The sequence below is a fragment of the Bombyx mandarina genome, chromosome 06, assembly GCF_030267445.1.
Source record: "Bombyx mandarina strain Sakado chromosome 06, ASM3026744v2".
NCBI lineage: Eukaryota > Metazoa > Arthropoda > Insecta > Lepidoptera > Bombycidae > Bombyx > Bombyx mandarina.
Window position 1 is genome coordinate 2,308,599 of NC_143213.1, and position 20,717 is coordinate 2,329,315.

The window sequence follows — 20,717 nt, forward strand, 5'->3', positions numbered from 1 at the left end:
TCTAGTGTAGAAAAAAATTACTAACTTATTGGAAGTGTATAAGGATGTGGAATATGAGTGAAAAAGGCCTGGAGCGCTGTGAACGATGAGGGAATGTTGTTTAAAAATAACAAAACATCAAACATTAAAAAAATATATATCAAAAAAATAAAAAATAAATGTTTGGTGTAAACACCCCTTATCACTTAAAGGTTAGAAAAATAGATAGTAGTCGATTCTCAGGCTTACTGAATATGCATAAATTTTTTTATGAGAATCGGTCAAGCGGTTTCGGAGGAGTATGGGAACGAACATTGTGACACGAGAATTTTATATATTAGATTTAATGTTTTTTTTTTACAATAAAACGATACATTACAAATTACTTATAGTTTATTATTTTACATGAAATAATAATAAATTGTATAAATATTTACAAATAAATTGAGTAACAAAAGTATCACTTTGTAAGTTGGCATTTCTCTTTTTTGTAAAGTGATTAGGTATACATTTGTAGAATCCGTAAAAAAAACTTTAGTACAAACTGAATTTCAGTGTCATTATTAAGTTATTTCTGGAATTGATTTTCAAATTCCGGACTGAAGGGTGTTGACTTGAAGCCGAAATTGTTGTTGTGTGTTGCCACTATGTCTTCGGGCTGTAAATAAAATTTATTCACAGTTCACATTCACGATTCACATGCACAATTCACAATTCAATTATTATAACAACACATTTTTTTTTTCTATACAATCTATAGATCTATCCTATAGAACAGCCTTTCCTAAAGTGGGTGATATCGCCCCCTTGTGGGCACTGCAGGTCTAAAGGGGGACGGTAAGAGACCCAGAAAAAAAAGGGGGCATTGAGTAGAGGCTTGGAAGGCAATTTGTAATTGCATCTAGGAGGACTCTTAGATACCGACTGAGCTCTCGCTATAGTGGATTTAAGTAGGTGAAAAAATAGGGGCGCTAGAAAATAATTTATTCTCGAAGTGGGCAGTAGACAAAATAAGTTTGGGAACCTCTGCTATAGAACAATCTATAGATGGTACCATCTTTCATATCAGAGTACATTATTGCTTTGCGAAAGAAATAATCTAGGAAATAAGCAGAAATATAACTAAAACATACTATATCTAGGTGATTTTTACATTAATTCATTCACGTTCCAAATTGTTTGGCCCTTGCAACCCTTTGGCAATTTTTCTTTATTAATACATACTAATACTCTTCCTCATTTCAATATCAGATTATAGATTTAAAAACTATGATTACCTTATCAGTTTTCATTTCATTGACGTCACGAGGGAAATAATTATTTTCGCCGAAGTGTGGCAGATCTTCAATGCCGATTAGATCAGAGTCGTTCGATGCATCGCTGTATGAGAGTAATAATTGTTAATGTTCAAGAGCACAAAGATCACTACAATAAAACAAAGTCGCTTTCTCTGTCCCTATATTACTATGCATGCTTAAATCTTTAAAATTACGTAACGGATTTTGATGTGGTTTTTTTTAATAGACAGACTGATTGAAGAGGAAGGTTTATATGTATAATAACATCCACTAAATAGTGGAAAATTCAATAATAAATTACAGTTTCCGAAGCGAAGCGAGGGGGGTCGCTAGTTATTAATAAAGGTCAAGCGTCATAAACCGTATACAGAAACTATATTTGACGGCCTCCTTCGAATCAGGAAATTATAGATAAGTGTAATTAAATTAAAAAAAACAGGTCTAAGACTTCCGATCCCATTGCTTTAAGTGAATATTGAGTTTACCGCATGCTGTCTCAATGACTGCTAATAATTTCTAGCTCTATGGCCGACCATTTTAATTCTGTTAAAAAAGTAAGTCTTAACCGTTTGACTGCCATGTAGGTCACCGGTGGCCTACGCGGCGAACTCAAGCAATTATGTCGATTTCTGTTAGTAAGGGGCCGGAATATGTAGTAGAGTCTAAGAAAGACGAATCCGAAGCTAGTAAGAATGAATCTAATTCTAAGTGGCCTAAAAGACTAAAGCATGCATTAAAAACAAAAGAAGGCAAAGTTAGGCAATCTAGGCGCCTTAGTAATAGTAATCGACATAAGTACTTCGCGTAGGATACGCGGCGCATTGAAGTGACCGCACCGGTGACCTACATGGCAGTAAAGGTGTTAATATTGGTAATTGTAATATTATTTGTAATATTATTGCGTAGTTCTTTACTGCTTTCGTTTCATATCCAGCGGGTTTTTTTTTTTTTTATTGCTGGATGGGTGGACGAGCTCACAGCCCACCTGGTGTTAAGTGGTTACTGGAGCCCATAGACATCTACGACGTAAATGCGCCACCCACCTTGAGATATAAGTTCTAAGGTCTCAAGTATAGTTACAACGGCTGCCCCACCTTTCAAACCGAAACGCATTACTGCTTCACGGCAGAAATAGGCAGGGCGGTGGTACCTACCCGCGCGGACTCACAAGAGGTCCTACCACCAGTAATTACGCAAATTATAATTTTGCGGGTTTCATTTTTATTACACGATGTTATTCCTTCACCGTGGAAGTCAATCGAGAACATTTGTTAAGTACGTATTTCATTAGAAAAATTGGTACCCGCCTGAGATTCGAACACCGGTGCATCGCTCACCACGAATGCACCGGACGTCTTATCCCTTAGGCCACGACGACTTTTTACATAATTTAGTTTTAAATATTTTATTGAGACTTTGTCAGTACTTGATTTTGAGTGTATTTTTTATTAGGGTATGGTTTATTAATGACCTTTATGAATATTTGAGAAATTTTGAAAATTTCATTTTCGTTAGTATTTTATTATTAAATTAAATTAAATAAATTATTAAATTAAATACTAATTTGATGCATATGCACATGATCAGATATATGTAACTGATAGAATCGAAGATGATAGCATAAATAAAAGTTTATTTTACCTCATAGAATCGAAGTCCGGGGCTTTAATGGTCTCGTTCCAGATGGGATTGGAGCCTTCCACGGCATGTTTATTGGTGCCCGGCGCCGCGATGCCGACGCGGTTCAAACCTGAATCCACCGATCCGTACTTCTTAACCGTCAGGGCTTCCAAACGACGGTTAAGTCTGCGGAATTAGATAAATTACTTCAATCTGACGCTAAACCGTTCAGATGTTTTTTACATTGTGATTTCGTAACAAAGAAAAATTATCTATGGAAGATTTAAGGGTTATATTTCAGCTACGAATTGGAAATATTCTGTCTGTGTAGCTCAGTTCTGTTGTTAGGCCGTTTTTTGCATGTCGATCTTTTAGGAGTTTGAATGAAATTGTCTTTGAAAAAATATCCAGACTTCTTTTTTTTATTGCCGAGCTCACAGTCCATATGGTGTTAAGCGGTTACCGGAGCTCATAGATATCTACAACGTAAATGCGCCACCCACCTTGCGATATAAGTTGTAAGTCCTCAGTACAGTTACAACGGCTGCCCCACTCGTCAAACCGAATTACTGCTTCACGGCAGAAATACATTGTGTCTGCCTCTTTAAATTTATGTTTATTGACTTCGTTGGCAGACGAGCATACAGCTCACCTGTAATGACTCACGGTAAGCAGTCACTGTCTCCCATAGAAGTCAGCGATGCTATGGGCACAGTCAAGCAGCTGCCAAAGCAACATTACTAACTTTTTAGTCCTGATGATGAAGATGACTAGCAGCAGGAGACAGAGCGCAGCCAGGAGAGCGGAGAGGACCGCCAGCGCGTACAGCACCGCGGCCGAGCCAGCGTCCGGCGCCGGACTGGTGTCCGTGAAGAGGTCCCGCAGCACTAGCAGCCGCGTCGCCAGCGTGGACTGGATGGCAGTCAGCAGCACCATGTCCCCTCGGAGACTGGCGGACAGTTGATAGGAGATTATTTGTGTAGTTTGAATACGGTCTGTCCTTTGCGACAGTACTGGGTAGATAAACGGACATATTATATTGCGACAGACTCGTTGGCAAAATAGTTAGCGCTCTACCTATTGGACTGCGGAGTCGTGGGTCCATTTTCACTGTGGATAGATATTCTTGCGGCGAAAATGTTTGCTCTTTATCTGGATTTGTATTATTTTTTTTTTTTTTTATTGCTTAGATGGGCAGACGAAGCTCACAGTCCACCTGGTGTTAAGTGGTTACTGGAGCCCATAGACATCTACTACGTAAATGCGCCACCCATTTTGAGATATAAGTTCTAAGGTCTCAGTATAGGTAATTTAAAACTGCACATAAACCCAACTACTTGAAGTAAGGAGATATATTATATGCTTCTTCTGTGCGTGTGTTTGTCACTGAACTCCCCTTAAGCGGCTGGACCGATTTGAATTGTTTTTTTTCTATGCGTTTGGTTGGCACCCTGGATGGTTTAGATTCACAAATCAGGCGCTGCAGTCAGTGTCTAGGTTATTTATCTTTCCTAGAAATAATTTATATGGCAAAACAGCGTTTGCCGGGCCAGCTCGTATTAATATAAGAATCTCGAAAAACCAATTTAAAAAAAACGCGACTGTTTAAAATACAAAAGTTTGTAGTATTTTGAAAAGAAATGCTCACAAAAAAGTGAAAGAAGTGAAACTTCTTTTGCACTGTGTAGTATTGTGGTTTTCTTCATTTTTCATCCTTAAACTAAATTTCTTTTGTAACAGGGAATGCTGTGTTTATACACACTGCTGCTTATGAAACACGACCTAGCTCACTTTGTCCTCTTCCTCTCTCCACGGTCGAGGGGTTCGCGAGACGCTATCTATTTTCTCACTCTCGCTCTTTCGAAATTGTATCTTTTTCTTTAGCCGTAACGAATCTGTCACGAGATGAATTTTACTCTCAACGCGCCTAAAGAAGTTTCACTTCAAAAATATTCTGAGAATCGTTTCGCACTTATAGAGAAAAATCGAATGTGTTTAGCTTGTATGTATAAATAATTTAAATAAATAATTTTTAGGCTTTTCGTTACATTTTCAGAGATCTTTTTTTGCCATTTAAGATCCAGCTTTGGAATGAGTCTTTTTTCGTGGTGTTTCTTGACAACTGTTACTTCAAACCGGGTTGGAAAACGGTCCTGCATAGTCAGCACTCATTTGATACTTACTGGTGTACCTTTTGCACTTCCAATACACTATATCCATAAAACACGATATAGTCCAGGGGTTCCCAAACTTATTACGTCTACTGCCCACTTTGAGAATAAATTATTGTTAGCGCCCCCATTTTTTCATCTACCTCCTTAAAAATCCACTATAGCGAGAGCTCAGTCGGTGTCTCAGGGTCCTCCTAGATGAAATTACAAATCGCCTCCCAAGCCTGTACACAACGCCCCCATTTTTTTCTGGATCTCTTAACGCCCCCCTTTAGGCCTGCAGCGCCCACGAGGGGGCATTATCGCCCACTTTGGGAGGGGCTGATATAATCATAGCCCAAAAGACATATAAGAAAAATAGAAATCGATTTTTCTTTAGCACCGTTTCTATTCCATAAGCACCCTATAATCGATGTTTGACTTGATTACTTTGGTAATTCTAGTTGGATGACTTTAATTGTTACAATCGTACTTACGTCTCGATCTCGTCGGCAGGTACGGGCACATTATCGCGGATGAAGTGTCCCCTCACTTCGGTGATGCCGTTCATGATGACCCCGCTGGCGTCAGTGGCCGGCACGACTTGGTCGATGTTACACGTCATCTCGAAGCCGGCGGAAAACGTTTGTGCTATCTAGGAGAATGGATTATCGATGTTTAGTTTATTTATTAATTTTTTATTGCATAGATAGGTGGACGAGCTCACGACCCACCTGGTGTTAAGTGGTGACCGGAGCCCATAGAAATCTAAAGCGTTAATGCGCCACACAATTTGAGATATGAGTTTTAAAATTTCAGTATACTTAGTCTGGCCATAAATACTGTTACAATTAAAAATAAACAAAATATTACATTTGAATTTGGAATCTGTTATTTTTATATGATTGCTCATTGAGTTCTCATTTTGGCGCCAATACATTGTACAATATTTTGCGATATTAAAATGGAGTGGGGTGATAAAGAGAACCGAATCGCTATGATTGCATTACACAAAGTAGGTATGGAGCCAAATGCAATTTTTAAAACTCTCCATACTTAGTGTAGATATTTCTTCATTTTTTATTTCGGTGGGTAAAGTCAAGCAATATTTAAAAAATTTTGATATTTCCAAGGGTGCTGGTCCGGATGGTATTCCGCCTGTTTTTTTGCGACAATGTTACGCTCAGCTGTGTTACCCTTTGCATCTTCTTTTTAATCACTCATTATCAACTGGTGTTATGCCCCGTATTTGGAAGCGGTCGTTCGTGGTGCCAGTCTTTAAGACCGGTGATAAACATAACATAGCTAACTACAGACCAATTTCTAAAATTTGTGCCATCCCTAAGATGTTTGAACGTATAGTTTATGATTTTTTATTTCCATTGATTAGGCCTCATCTTATAGAGCAACAACATGGTTTTATAAGCCATAGATCTACTGAGACAAACCTCTGTGAGTTTTTGGATTATGTATTGAGCTCCATGGAGGATGGTCATCAGGTTGATGTGGTGTACACGGACTATTCCAAAGCGTTCGATCAAATAAATTTTGACATTTTGATTGAGAAATTGCATGGACTTGGGGTCCACGGTGATTTGCTGCGATGGCTTGAGTCTTATGTTAGAGATCGCAGTCAGGCTGTGACTTTCAATGGTTTTTGTTCATCATTTGCACCTGTTCCCTCGGGAGTTCCTCAGGGCTCTCATCTCGGTCCTATGTTATTTAATATATATGTCAATGACGTTTCGAATGTTTTCAGGAAATCCAAATTCATTATGTACGCTGATGACAAAAAAGTATATAAAGTTATAAAGTCCTTAAACGACTGTTTGGAATTACAGGATGATTTGAACAACTTATTTGTTTACTGTCAAAATAACTTACTCACAGTGAATACTAATAAGTGTACTATTATAACATTCTCACGTGGAAGATCGAATATCTTGTATGACTATTCTATTAATGGTCAAACTTTGGTACGCACCACAGTTGTTCGTGATTTGGGTATTTATTTGGATTCCAGTTTGATTTTTGATTTTCATGTTAATGAAATAGTAAATAAGGCTTTTCGAATGTTAGGCTTCATACTTAGAGTTGGTAAAGACTTTAAAAGACCATCTACTTTGATTCTGTTGTACAACAATTTTGTACGGTCTATATTGGAATATGGCTCCGTCACATGGAACCCCCAATATAATATTTATATTCAGCGACTAGAAATAGTCCAAAAAAGTTTTTTAAGCATCTTTTATACCATTGTCGTCGCTTTAACTCTCCAGAACCGACAGAATTTGTCTCTCTAGTCGATCGCAGGCTACTGAGGGATCAAATGTTTTTATATAAAATAATAAATAACGAGATTGATTCTAGCTATCTTCTTTCCAAAATTTCATTTAAATGTAGTCGTATTTCCGCGCGTTCTAAACAGACCTTCCACATGTCCACGGCTCGAACGAAATATGCTTCTAACTCTTTTGTCCGTAGATCTTGTAGGTTGTATGATGCTAAGTTCTCTAATGCTGATATATTTTGCTTGTCACTTGTAGCATATAGAAAAGCTGTTTTGGAGTGTTTATAGGGTGATTTGGCCCGATAAGTGTTGTAGTTTTATAGTGTGAGTTAATGTATAAAATTATATGTGCGTATTGTGTTGCTGTTGCTTTTGTTTTTTTTTTAATTTAAATTTCTAAATTTCTCTTCTTGTTCACTGTCTACTTATATGTGATTTTGATTGTGGAAACTATTTGGTTATTGTTTTAGCTATTTTTTTTAAATATTGTATGTTTTGTATTGTACTGTTTGTTTCCCAAATAAATAAATAAATAAATACGCTTGGTATTAGTAAAATGTTTGTGTACCGGGCTATTAATAGGTGCAATGAGACCTCCTCTGTTTGTGACAGAAAAAGATCTGGCCGTCCACGTTGTGTTCGTACGAAAAAGGTGGTCAAAGCAGTAAGGGAAAGAATTCTAAGAAATCCTGTCCGAAAGCAAAATATTTTATCTCGGGAGATGAAGATAGCACCTAAAACCATATCGCGTATTTTAAAAGATGACTTAGGACTTGCAGCCTATAAGAGACGTACTGGTCATTTCTTATATGATAATTTAAAAGAGAATAGGGTGGTAAAATCGAAACAACTACTGAAGCGGTACGCAAAGGGAGGTCATAGAAATTTTTTGTTTACGGATGAGAATTTTTTTACAATTGAGCAACATTTTAAGAAACAAAATGACCGTATTTATGCTCAAAGCTCTAAGGAAGCTTCCCAATTAGTCGACAGAGTGCAACGTGGGCACTATCCGACTTCAGTGATGGTTTGGTGGGGTATTAGCTATGAAGGAGTGACTGAGCCACACTTTTGTGAAAAAGGTATCAAAACGTCGGCACAAGTGTATCAAGATACCATTCTTGAGAAAGTAGTGAAGCCCCTTAACAGCACCATGTTCAATAATCAAGAATGGTCCTTCCAGCAAGACTGGGCGCCAGGTCATAAAGCTCGGTCTACGTAGTCTTGGTTGGAAACGAACGTTTCGGACTTCATCAGAGCTGAAGACTGGCCGTCGTCTAGTCCCGATCTTAATCCACTGGATTATGATTTATGGTCAGTTTTAGAGAGTACGGCTTGCTCTAAACGCCATTATAATTTGGAGTCCCTAAAACAATCCGTATGATTGGCAGTGAAATTTTTTCCCATGGAAAGAGTGCGTGCTTCTATTGATAACTGGCCTCAACGTTTGAAGGACTGTATTTCAGCCAATGGAGACCACTTCGAATAAGCTTCTTATACTTTAAATTGTTTTATATTTATGTATTAAATTAACACACTGTAAAAGTAATAAATGTTACTTGCAATAGTTTATTTTTAATTTTTAATTGTAACAGTATTTATGGCCAGACTAGGTACATGTTTCAAGATAAGACGCTCACAATACTCTACTAAGTTTAATGTTTGATTACAAATGCTAGATTTTTTTTCTTCCTTTGTCTCAGTATTTATGACAAGACTAGGTAATTACAACGGCTGCCCCACCCTTTAAACTGAAACGCATTACTACTTCACGACAGAAATAGGCAGGGCGGTGGTACCTACCCGTGCGGAATCACAAGAGGTCCTACCACCAGTAATTACGCAAATTATAATTTAGCGGTTTTGATTTCATGACACGATGTTATTCGTTTACCGTGGAAGTCAATCGTGAACACTTGTTAAGTACGTATTTCATTAGAAAAATTGGTACCCGCCTGTGGGATGCGAACACTGGAGGAGGGTTATTGTATCGTATTTAGCATCACATATTTGTTTTATTGCTTAGATGAGTAGACGAGCTCACAACCGACCTCATGTTAAGTGGTTACAGGAGCTAACAGAGATCTACAGCGTGAATGCCAATAACAATCAACGTGGTAAGGTTTATATCCTTAAAGGGAGTATTAATTGTGTTTATACGAAAAAACAAGGTTATATTGTAAAAAGGAACTACAACTTGTGATCATATTCGCCGTGTGTGGTATATTGCAACACCATTTTGAAGCCAGTAAGAGTAATACATATATCCATTTATATTCTAAGTACAGGAATTAAGCAAACCGAAATAGACAAATCTGGCTGGTCTAGTACTCGAAAGAGCACCATAGATTTCTAACAAAAGTACTGACGTCGACCAGATACCGAATTCGATCAACGCGGCGACCAATGAGCCGGTTTTGAAATGCTAAAAATACTTACGAAGTCAGTGTTCTGCTCGACTTGTTCTAAAGTGTTTACAAACAAGAAGAAGACGCGGTTCCTTGTGGAGATCAAGTAGATCTTGACATTTGCTCTATCACTGTAGCCAGCTGTAATTAAAACAATTGCAAGTGCATTAAGTCATGACTTATTGACTCATAGCAACTCTTAACGAATTTAGTTCAAACTGGATTACTGTTTCATGGCAGAAATAGGTAGGGTGATGGTATCTACTTGAGTGGACTCACAAGACACCAGTAAAGTCCAGTCCCTTCCAAAATTTTCCCGCTCTCAAAACCTGATTTTTTCCCTACATTATGGGTTGTTGGGCGTATTGTAAGTCCGCACGGATAAATACCATCGTTCTGCCAATTTTAGTCGGAAAGCATTCGTATGTTCTGAAGGGCAGAGCGGCTGCAGTATTGTAATAATAGATAGATTATGATGGTTACGATCTCCCATAGCTGTCTATGTAAGTTAAGTGTCCATAAATGAGTGCAGTAGAATGGCTTTGAGCAGGGAGAGATGGCGGGACATCGTGAGACGCATCAAGTTTGCCTCCTCCGTCACCACATGACGATCATGACCACTCTGTCAACAGTGACACCGTTGAGAAGAATTCGTAGTAAATGTCCTCTAATTTTCCTAATTAGAAGAGAGATTAGTTCTAATATGGTGCGATGCTAACAGCTGACAGTAGTAGTATGAAATAAGACAAATTAGAAAACCAATAAATTCACCTGGATCCGTGGCCACGACTTGGAATTCGAACATTCCGTGCATGGACGCAGTGGGCTGGATGTTAAGAGTCAGTACACCGGTATGTGGGTTAAGTATGAAGGCTGTCTCCCTGACGGAGGCCAGGGTAGGATCAGTTACCATCGTCGACAAGTCTATCGTGTAGATTATCGGTGCATTTTCTGAATGTGTCGCCTGTGGAGTTGGAAATGAGCAGCCTTGTGAAATTTTATTGATGTAGGAGATATCGAAAATTTTGCTTTCAAGTAAGGTTAGCTTTCTTCTTATGACGTATGATATTACGTAATCAAAAAGATCATAGTACTGAATGCTTAAAGTATTTGAAAAACATAATTAAATGTACTTCTAAGCTTTAATTTCGGGTTCAGTATGTTCATAACATAATTATTATTTCCCCAATTATCGAATGTTTTACAGTAATCGTGATTGCGGGCGACTAAAAAACCGTAAGAGTAACTTTAATTATGTAACTGATATGTAAATAATAATGATAGGTCCCCTAAATGAGTGCAGTAGAATGGCCTCGAGCAGGGAGAAATGGCGCGACATCGTGAGACGCATCAAGTCTGCCCCTTCCAACACTACATGACGATCACGACCACTCTGTCAAGAGTGACACGACTGAGAAGAAGAAGAAGAATGTAAATATTGAATAATGTATACAAAAAAAATGAAAATATGTATATTGGTAGATTAGCAGAGGAAGCTCATGTTTTCATTGTTCTGAGCCCATTGCACGTTCACTATGGGCTCAGAACAGAAACAGAACAGCCATAGTGGCTCTCTCTCATTGATTGTTTATCTCTCTGTATTTTGTACCGTACGTTCCGTGGGGAGCGCTCTGGGGAATTGTTTGAGATGATCCCTTCATCTCGTTTTTACCATCGCACCGCCCGCCACCAGAGTAGAGTTTATCCTTACTACCTAAACTGAGTTTATTCACAGTGCTCTTCCAGAGATCTTTTTTGCCACTTACCAACCCACTTTGGAATAAGCTCCCCTCTATGGTATTTCCAAAGCGCTACAGCATGTCCTTCTTCAAATGAGGCTTGTGGAGAGTACTTAAGTAGCGGGTTGTCTCTGCTCCTGGCATTGGCGACGGTAACCACTCACCATCAGGTGGGCCGTATGCTGGTCTGTTTACACGGGCAATAAAAAAAAACCACTATCAGGTGGACTGGGTGTGCTCGTTCGTCTACCTACCAGAAAAAAAAAGTACCTGTAAAATCAACAGTTCTCTGTTGATTGAATCCGAAGTGGAGATGCCAGCCGTGTACAAATCTCTGACGAAGTACGGCTGGGGATCTGCCTCTCTCACCTGTCGAATCAATCGTATTGATGTAGAGAAAAAAACATGATTACAGCCCGCCATTGACGTTACAATAGGAATATCACGACTCAGTGTAGGTAAGCGGTAGGCCGCGGCTTGGCTCTGCCCCTGGCATTGCTGAAGACCATGGGCGACGGTAACCCCTCACCATTAGGTGGGTCGTGTGCTAGTCTGCCTACAAGGGCAATAAAAAAATAATTGTGTGTCGCGTTTGGAATTTTTTAAATAATTTCAATTTTATTGCCTCGTTGTTGAAATCGGTGTAATGGCGGTACCGACCCGGACGGAAAAGAACTCGCGTACCCAATTAGATTCCAAATCCGAATTAGTGTTAAAAATATCTGTGTTACTAGGAAATTTAGCCGAGGATTTAAATGATTGGTGGGTACAGGCGGATCGCATACCAATATTTTTTATTGCTTATATGGGTGGACGAGTTCACAGCCCACCTAGTGTTAAGTGGTTACTGGTGCCCATAGACATCCACAACGTAGATGCGCCACCCACTTTGAGGTATAAGTTCTAAGGTCTCAGTATATTTACAACGGCTACCCCACCCTTCAAACCGAAATGTATTACTACTTCACGGCAGAAACAGGCAGGGTGGTTGTACCTACCCGTGCGGGCTCACAAGGGATCCTACCACCATCTTTGTTTAGAGCAATAAGCTAACGATAATTCATGTTAGATCTTCTGTACTTATTTGAATTGGACACGAGCTCATAGGAAGTAAGCATTTACATTAACGGTGATGGTTATTGTAGAGGTTAGAGCGATTCCGCCTGTCGGTGAGTTGCTGGCAGCTATCGTCAATGTATACGTTTCGCTGACACTCCGATCCAATTCCTTTACCAGGAATAGAACGTTCGTAATTTCGTCGAGTCCAAACTGGCCGTCATTATTTCCATCTGAAACAAACAATGATTTTATTAAATCAGGACAGGAGTCTATTGAATATTTGGCGATCGAAGATAAAGAAGATAATACGCAATTTTTTTTATTGCTTAGATGGATGGACGAGCTCACAGCCCACCTGGTGTTAAGTGGTTACTGGAGCCCATAGACATCTACAACGAAAATGCGCCACCCACTTTGAGATATAAGTTTTAAGGTCTCAGTATAGTTACAACGGCTGCCCCACCCTTCAGATCGAAATGCATTACTGCTTCACGGCAGAAATAGACAGGGTGGTGGTACCCACGGAATAGATAAATAAGGTTGGAAAGGCCTTTGCTCTAATTTTGTGCACCACGGCCAATCAGGGCAAAGGTCGAAATTTTAAATATTGAAGTGTAGAGAACGCAATGCATGTAGTACATTGGAAGCTGACTTGGTCATTGCGTTCATTGGGCGAGTACACATCGCGCAATGTATGTTATTTATAACTTGTTGCAATAATGTTGTTAATGTTTGGAATTTCATAATGTTCAGTATATTTTTATGTTTTAGACAAATAATATTGTAATTAAATGGTAATTTCGACTTACCGATCGAAAGATATACCTCCTCGCTCTATACTTGAGGTCTGACTTTTTGTTTTACAAGTTATAATTGCACAACACGGCATTATAAAGCGGAGATCTGTTCGCCCAAGTAGTCCGAAGCGCACGAAACGCGGTGAATGAAAGAATCGGTCGAGTTCTGATTGTAGAATCATAACTGTGGCACGCTTGCCCCGCCTACATTACCGTTCCAACCTTATTTATCTATTCCGTGGGGTACCCCGCTGGTACATAGAGCCCCTAAAAGTTGTCTACACTTGACCTTGTCTTGCGCTTGCTCCTTGACATTAGATAGATACTTCAAAGTAATTAATATTTATACGCAGTAACTTATTTATAAACACATTTGCTCAATTATGTGATTACGTATGCCATAATCAATCAGAGTGGCAAAAGAGACGATTTAAATTGTAAGAGCTCTTACCAATTATCCTGTAGTAGATATTGTGACAATCATCACTGCAAAGATGGTTTTTCCGATCCTCAGCACGCGGCAGCTCATGACGTTCCAAAAGGCCCGCTTCTTTTTCTGTAGAAATAATAGCCTAGTTTAGATTGTCAGAGCTAAATAGGCAGTTTACAGTCGATTTGGAGTCAACCGATCACAGGCACCATAGAGCACGCTTGGACGTAACGCGGCATTTCCCCCTACCTATTCGCTGGTAGAGGTTAAGCCGGCTAAGGGGCTATTCCAGCTACACGCGGGCGGGTAGGTGAGCTCACAAGCTCAACCTGAGAGAATTTGCTAACACTCTTCTTCTTTTTCTTCACTTTATCCCACTGGGTGGGGTCGGCACAGCTAATTTTTCTCGTTCATTCTCTTCTATCAGCCGTCATCTCAACACTCACTTCTCTCTCTCTCTCTCATATCGTCATTCACACACTCCATCCATGTCTTCTTCCGTTGACCTCTTCCCCCTCTAACTTGTACTACCATTTCCATACATCTCCTAGGAATATGCATCTTCTCTCTACACATCACATGTCCATACCACGCTAATCGTCCGCTCTTTAATTTGTAGATTGCCGGGTCTACTTTCACACTTCCTCTATCTAGAATTTGCTAACACTAGTCCTAGTAAGAGCAGTGCTTCGCTGAAATTACCACCGGATCGGAATCACGACCCACTGAGAAGATCCGGCGAGAAACTCAGTGGGCTGTGTCTATGGGTTGACGCGGTTAACCTAGCCAGCACCTAGACAAGCAAAATGATTTTGGCAAAATAAAAGTATAATTTTTAAATTTCAATTTGTTATACGTAGTTATTCCTCCATCGTGAGTACATAGTTAGGAATTTACTTCGATGTATTTGTGCCAGCCTGCAGGGTGTAATTTTTCACGATTATACTGGGGGTCGTATTAATTTCGCAACGATTACTTCACCTGTTGCGATAGTCCCGTAACCTGAGTACAGTTTACACTGGTGGTAGGACCTCTTGTGAGTCCGCACGGGTAGGTACTACCACCCCGCCTATTTCTACCGTGAAGCAGTGATGCGTTTCGGTTTGAAGGCTGGGGCCGCTGTGGTAACTATACTTGAGATCTTAGAACTTATACCTGAAGGATTTAGTAATCTGTGCTTTACGTTGTGTATGTCTACGGGATCGAGTAACCACTTAATACCAGGTGGACTGTGAACTCGTCCACACATCTAAGCAATAAAATAAAAAGAATGGATCACTCATCAGTCATATCTGTGGCTAAGCACGTTCGTCAGGATAATGTTGGTGTATATGCATTTGATTTCTAACATACCAATGAAAGCAACAGTGTGCGTCGACGTGGGGAAGATAGGTTCTCCTTGTATCGGCACGAACACCACACTGAAGGTGCAATCCGTGGAGAGCGGTCTTGGTTCTGTCCCGCCGTCAGTAGCACGTATCGTCACCTTAGATGAAGAAAGGAAATTTGAGCTTCAAGAATTTTTTGAAGGATTTTATTTAGTTACTCTCCCCTATCAGAACTATTTAGTGGAAAGGCGCTGTATTTATGCCGCAATGCTGTGTGTATGATTTCTAAAGGTAAAAGTTCCGATTGTTGCAAGCACAGGATTAATAACATTAGGTGGGTCTTTGAGTAGGGCCTTTGCGGTTTGCCTAGATGATCAATCGTAGTAATTTATAAAGTAGTGAAGCATAGTACCTCAAATTCTCTTATGTCTTCGGGGAAGAGTTGTTTCAGCATCAGAGTGCCACTGTTCTCCCCGTCGTTGACAATGTGGAAATAATCGACGGCTTCAGCTGTAGAAAGATAATTATAAAACTATCATTTTCTAATATTCAACTTATATCGATATCAATTTTTGGATTGGTAATATTGATTTAGCTATTTTAGCGTAATTTTAACAAACATATCTTTGAGTAACAGGAATGGTAGGCCTCTAATGCACGTAATATTTAATAAGTAAAAGTACGTATCTAAGTAAACTTTGCTACATGTGCAGAAAATGTGGAATATGTTTACATAAGATGTGTTCATGTCGCGCTAGAATTGCCCCGCGATTTCGCCAGCGCTTAATTTGTAATTAAAATAATTATGGAACACGTTGCATTTCCCACGATAAAAAAATGCTCGGGTCCCTCGGTGATCCATAAAGAATCATATCTTATAAATATAGATTTCATATGAATTCGACCTACGATTCAAAATCACTGCCACCAGCGCCACCTATCCGGCACTAACGTAACTATGCTCGTTTTTTTTTGTTTTTTTTTTCCTACCTATGCTGATAGCCTTGAAAGGCTATTTCAGCTTCGCCCTAACGTTTGTAGGTGAGCTCACGGGGCTCAAACCGAAGAGTTGCTAACACTGACCCTAGCAAGAGCAGTGCTTCGCAGAATCTACCACCGGATCGGAAACGCGATCCACTGAGAAGATCCAGCGAGAAACTCAGTGGGCTGTGTCTGTGGGTTAATTCGCTCGTCGAGCCCTTCGTCGCAAGCGACGGGTTCGACGAGGACGGTGACCGGTGCTGGTGGTGTCTAAAAGCACCGTTAATGGATCAGGAGGATCCGTAATGACGTGCTTTGGGCGACGTCGACGGTTTACCATTCAGTCTACAGGGTCTGGTATGTAGTTTCCAGCGGCCACGATGAGAGGGTTCTCATGTCGTGCCGCCTTCTCAAAATGGCCTATGCTCGTCGGAGTGATTTTGACTTTTATATGTGTGCGAAATTTCATATCAATTGGGCTAAGGGCGCTCGAACATACACGTACACATACATTCTCTTTTAGATATATAGATTTATTAAATCTAGAATTTCTAATCAAACATTAAACTTAGTAGAGTATTGTGAGCGTCTTATCTTGAAACATGTATTAAAAATGTATCCACTCCAAAATGTAAAATGTACTCACTATCACCAACCACTTCGAAGGCAACTTGTCCAGCATGTAGCCCGTCTTCATCGGTAGCGACGATGCGGTTAAGAAATTCACCATCCACCGTTGCCAGCAAACCGTTGACGACAGCCCTCTCCTGTGTTAACAGTATGGTCATTTTCACTATACTGAGCCTTTAGAACTTATATCTCAAGGTGAATAAGGTCCTTTTTTCCCTCCGATATTAGAGCATTTTACTGTTTATGTGCATATTCATTATATGATCCGTGACGGCATATGTTATGTAAATGCAAGAATCATCTACAAACTAAACAGAAAATCCTTAAAGGCCACTTTTATTGCTTAGATGGGTGGACGAGCTCACAGCCCACCTTGTGTTAAGTGGTTACTGGAGCCTATAGACATCTACAACGTAAATGCGCTACCCACCTTGAGATATAAATTCTAAGGTCTCAGTATATTTACAACGGCTACCCCACCCTTCAAACCGAAACGCATTACTGCTTCACGACAGAAATAGGCGGGGTGGTGGTACCTACCCGTGCGGACTTACAAGAGGTCCTACCACCAGTAATAAAACTCGCCGGATCTTCTCAGCGGGTTGCAATTCTGATCCGGTGGTAGATTCTGCAAAGCACTGCTCTTGCTACGGCTAGTGTCAGCAAATTCTCTCAGGTTGAGCCCGTGAACTTACTTACCCGTCCGGGCATAGCTGAAATAGCCTTTTAGGCTACCATCGAATAGTTAGGGAACCCAATATAAGGCTGTTGTCAAATGGCCTTTCCATTTGCATTCCGTTCGTTTGTCAATGTTAGTAAAGCCCAAGGGCGGATCCAGCTTTGGCACCAGGAGGGCGTCACATAGTCAAATTTAGATGCGTTCGTTCCGAAACGTTTGCCATTATACAAAGTTATTATATTATATTAAATTAAATAAATATTGAAGGTATGTAGTTACATAAAATCTGTATGGTGACAAAATATATAAATAAAATCATTATATTCAATTAGTGGTCCACCTAAGTCCTGGAACCAGCTTAGGGGGTGGTCATGACCCCCCCCTGGATCCGCCATTGGTAAAGCCACACGGTCACGGTATCGGCGTAAACTATCTTACCCTGGCCAGTCGAAGAGTAGCTCCGTGTTTAGGAAACACAAAAACAGGAGCGTGGAAGTTGTAAGGACGAATCACGAGCTCGTACGTTTCATTGGACATCTGTTGCGGGATGCCGTGGTCGTAGGCCTGGTAACAACCGATAAAAACTATTGTAATAGAAGTAGTCGGGTGTTTGTCTGTGCGCCTGTACAACAAAATCCCACAAGATGTTCAGAACCTACATATACATAGGTTTAAGAAAACTATTAAATAACATCTGTGCAATAAAGCTTACTATAAAGTCAATGATTATCTAGAAGATTGCACAAAGTGGGAATGAGTTGCTCGCTCCGGGCATTTCAATATTGCAATAATTGTTACGTTATAATACTCATTATAAAAAGGAACATTTAAAAAAAATCTAAAAAAAAAAAAACGTATTTAAAAGAAAAAGACATGCCCCCTGAGTTTCTTGCCAATTCTTCTCAGGACCGAAGCTAGTTCTTGTGAATTGGCGGTAGTTCTTTTCACGTTCAACAAGTATGTACTTTCATTTAGTTGAATCAATTTTTTTTGATTTCATTTGTTTTGATTTTAGTTAACATAAAACGGCATTGTAATATTTTGTATATAACATTGTATTAAAGTATAGGATAATCCAAAAAGAAAACTAGTTAATTCGCTTTTGGATTTCGCATTTCGAGTATGTTGATTTTTTGATTAAGGATTAAATAAATTCGTGAGTCTGTTAATTATATTATTATGGACTTTCATATCACTCGTGTCGGCTGTTAGTGTGGCAATTTTATTGCTATTGTAGGCAGACGAGCATACGATCCGTCTGATGGTGAGTGGTTACCATCGCTCATAGACGTCAGCAATGCCACTAGCCGCTGTCTAACGGATATAATATGTACAATAATGCTTCCATTGATTTAATTTTAATAATATACAGATTTTTTGAACATCTAAAACCATGAATATAAAATAATCTACAAAATAAAATCGCTTTATATGTATTAAGATGATTATACTATATTTAAATACAACACTGGTGGTAGGTCCTCTTATGAGTCCGCGCGGGTAGGTACCACCACCCTGCCTATTTCTGCTGTGAAGCAGTAATGCGTTTCGGTTTGAAGGGTGGGGCAGTCGTTGTAACTATACTTGAGACCTTAGAACTTCTATCTCAAGGTGGGTGGCGCATTTACGTCGTAGATGTCTATGGGCTTCAGTAATCATTTAACACCAGGTGGGCTGTGAGCTCCTCCACCTATTTAAGAGAGAATACTCGTGGAATTTCTGCCAAAAAATACTTACTTTAATATGAATAGCGTAAGTTCCCCAATAGCCTCTCAAGTCCATGGCAGTTTCCAGTTCTCCTGTGACGTTTTGTATCTGTATCATGGTGAAAAGCTCTGGGACTTCGATTTCCCTGTTGGCGATCGTGAGGCTGATGATGGCGTATCCGACCCGAGAGTTGTCCGTGTCAGGTTCGTCTCTATCAGGTGCGTATATGTGTGGCTGGAGACGCGTACCCTGAGAATGTTAATTGTTATAGATGAAACCGTGCCGGCAGCGTTAGCTTGTTGCACAATATATTAACACTTCCGTGCCTCTATATTTTTGAAATTATTTTGTTTGTAAAAAAAAAACTGTAAATTGTTTAAAACCATAGGTGAAGTTTCGCAACGTAACCGGCGCCGCGGCGCGACCAAAATAAATTGTGTTTGCACTGTGCTAAGACAACTCCTATGCAAAAAAGTATATTGTGTATGGCACCGAAAATATATAATAAGCTACCTGATGCTGCTATAAAAAAAGACAAATTATTTTTATTTAAAAAGAACTTGAAAAAAATATTAACCTTAAGATGTTATTATACAATTAACGATTTTTTAAATGATCAATCATTATGTTAATTTTAAATTCGCTTCTTTCTGTTCTTTGTTTTCGTTTCATGATATAAATAACTAATTCTTATTCAATTAATTTATTTTGTTGTTTGATATTTTAATTAATTAACATATTTACTGACTGCATTTAATGTAAATAATTTTGAATAATTATTTGCACGCCGGCCTGGTAGAAACACGCTGTTCTATAAAATAACTATCAACAACCTTGTAGACCGTGTTTTAGCTAATAAAATTTGATTTGATTTGATTTGCTTTTTTGCAGACACTGTACAATGTGTTCTATCACGGCTTAAATAGAAACTTAAGGAAAACGACTTTCGATTGACTCGGTGGTGCAGTAGTTAGCGGGTCTAACTTTTTCGCCGAGGGTCGTGGGTTCGATTCCCACATCGGGTAAGCATTATGTAATGAACAGGTTTGTTTGTTCTTTTTCTGGGTCCTTGCTAACTATATATGTATATATTTCAATATCTATACTAATATATAAATCTACAGTGGTTTTTACGGATGTTCCGGTATAACTACTGAACCATCCATCCGATTGGCTTGAAACTTGGTATCCATGTAGAAAATACATGTACTTAATGGAAAGGCTAATATGTATTTATATGAGTGTTGGACTCCCCAATGATAATGACAATAAATAATAAAGTTAATTTTAAATGCCCAGCGAAGCGGGCGAGTACGGCTAGTATATAAGTATGTTTATCAGTCTCTAGTACCTATAACACAGCGAATTCTAAATTGGGACCAGATGATCGTGCGTGATTTGATTCCAGTTTTTTTTTGTTACCTTAGTTAAACTTTCAGACACCGACCACGACAGTTCATCGGGTTCTGGAAGCTCTGGAGCATTGTCGTTCACGTCAAGAAGTACGACCAGTACTTCGGCATCATTTTGGTTTCTGTTGCCGTCTGTAGAGTAAATGAATTCACTTAGACATTTACGTATTTCTATATTTCTATAGACGAGCAGACGATCTTACGATTCAC

The 20,717-nt window shown here is 39.3% G+C and overlaps 1 protein-coding gene across 1 annotated transcript in view; it reads right to left on the bottom strand.

Moving 5' to 3' along the window:
- Positions 1-354: 354 nt before the first annotated feature.
- Btr175 (cadherin-like membrane protein) overlaps positions 355-20,717 on the bottom strand; it is a 42,680-nt gene continuing 22,317 nt past the window's right edge. The window contains exons 20-35 of the mRNA XM_089728009.1: positions 20,518-20,639; positions 19,126-19,344; positions 17,827-17,952; positions 16,726-16,846; positions 15,511-15,608; positions 15,124-15,256; positions 13,792-13,896; positions 12,607-12,773; positions 11,755-11,853; positions 10,517-10,709; positions 9,777-9,886; positions 5,545-5,702; positions 3,643-3,846; positions 2,919-3,083; positions 1,257-1,359; positions 355-637 (exon numbers count right to left, since the gene is read on the bottom strand). Coding sequence (XP_089584135.1) covers positions 548-637; positions 1,257-1,359; positions 2,919-3,083; positions 3,643-3,846; positions 5,545-5,702; positions 9,777-9,886; positions 10,517-10,709; positions 11,755-11,853; positions 12,607-12,773; positions 13,792-13,896; positions 15,124-15,256; positions 15,511-15,608; positions 16,726-16,846; positions 17,827-17,952; positions 19,126-19,344; positions 20,518-20,639 — 2,213 coding nt within the window. The 3' untranslated portion in view covers positions 355-547. The remainder of the gene's footprint in view (positions 638-1,256; positions 1,360-2,918; positions 3,084-3,642; positions 3,847-5,544; positions 5,703-9,776; positions 9,887-10,516; positions 10,710-11,754; positions 11,854-12,606; positions 12,774-13,791; positions 13,897-15,123; positions 15,257-15,510; positions 15,609-16,725; positions 16,847-17,826; positions 17,953-19,125; positions 19,345-20,517; positions 20,640-20,717) is intronic.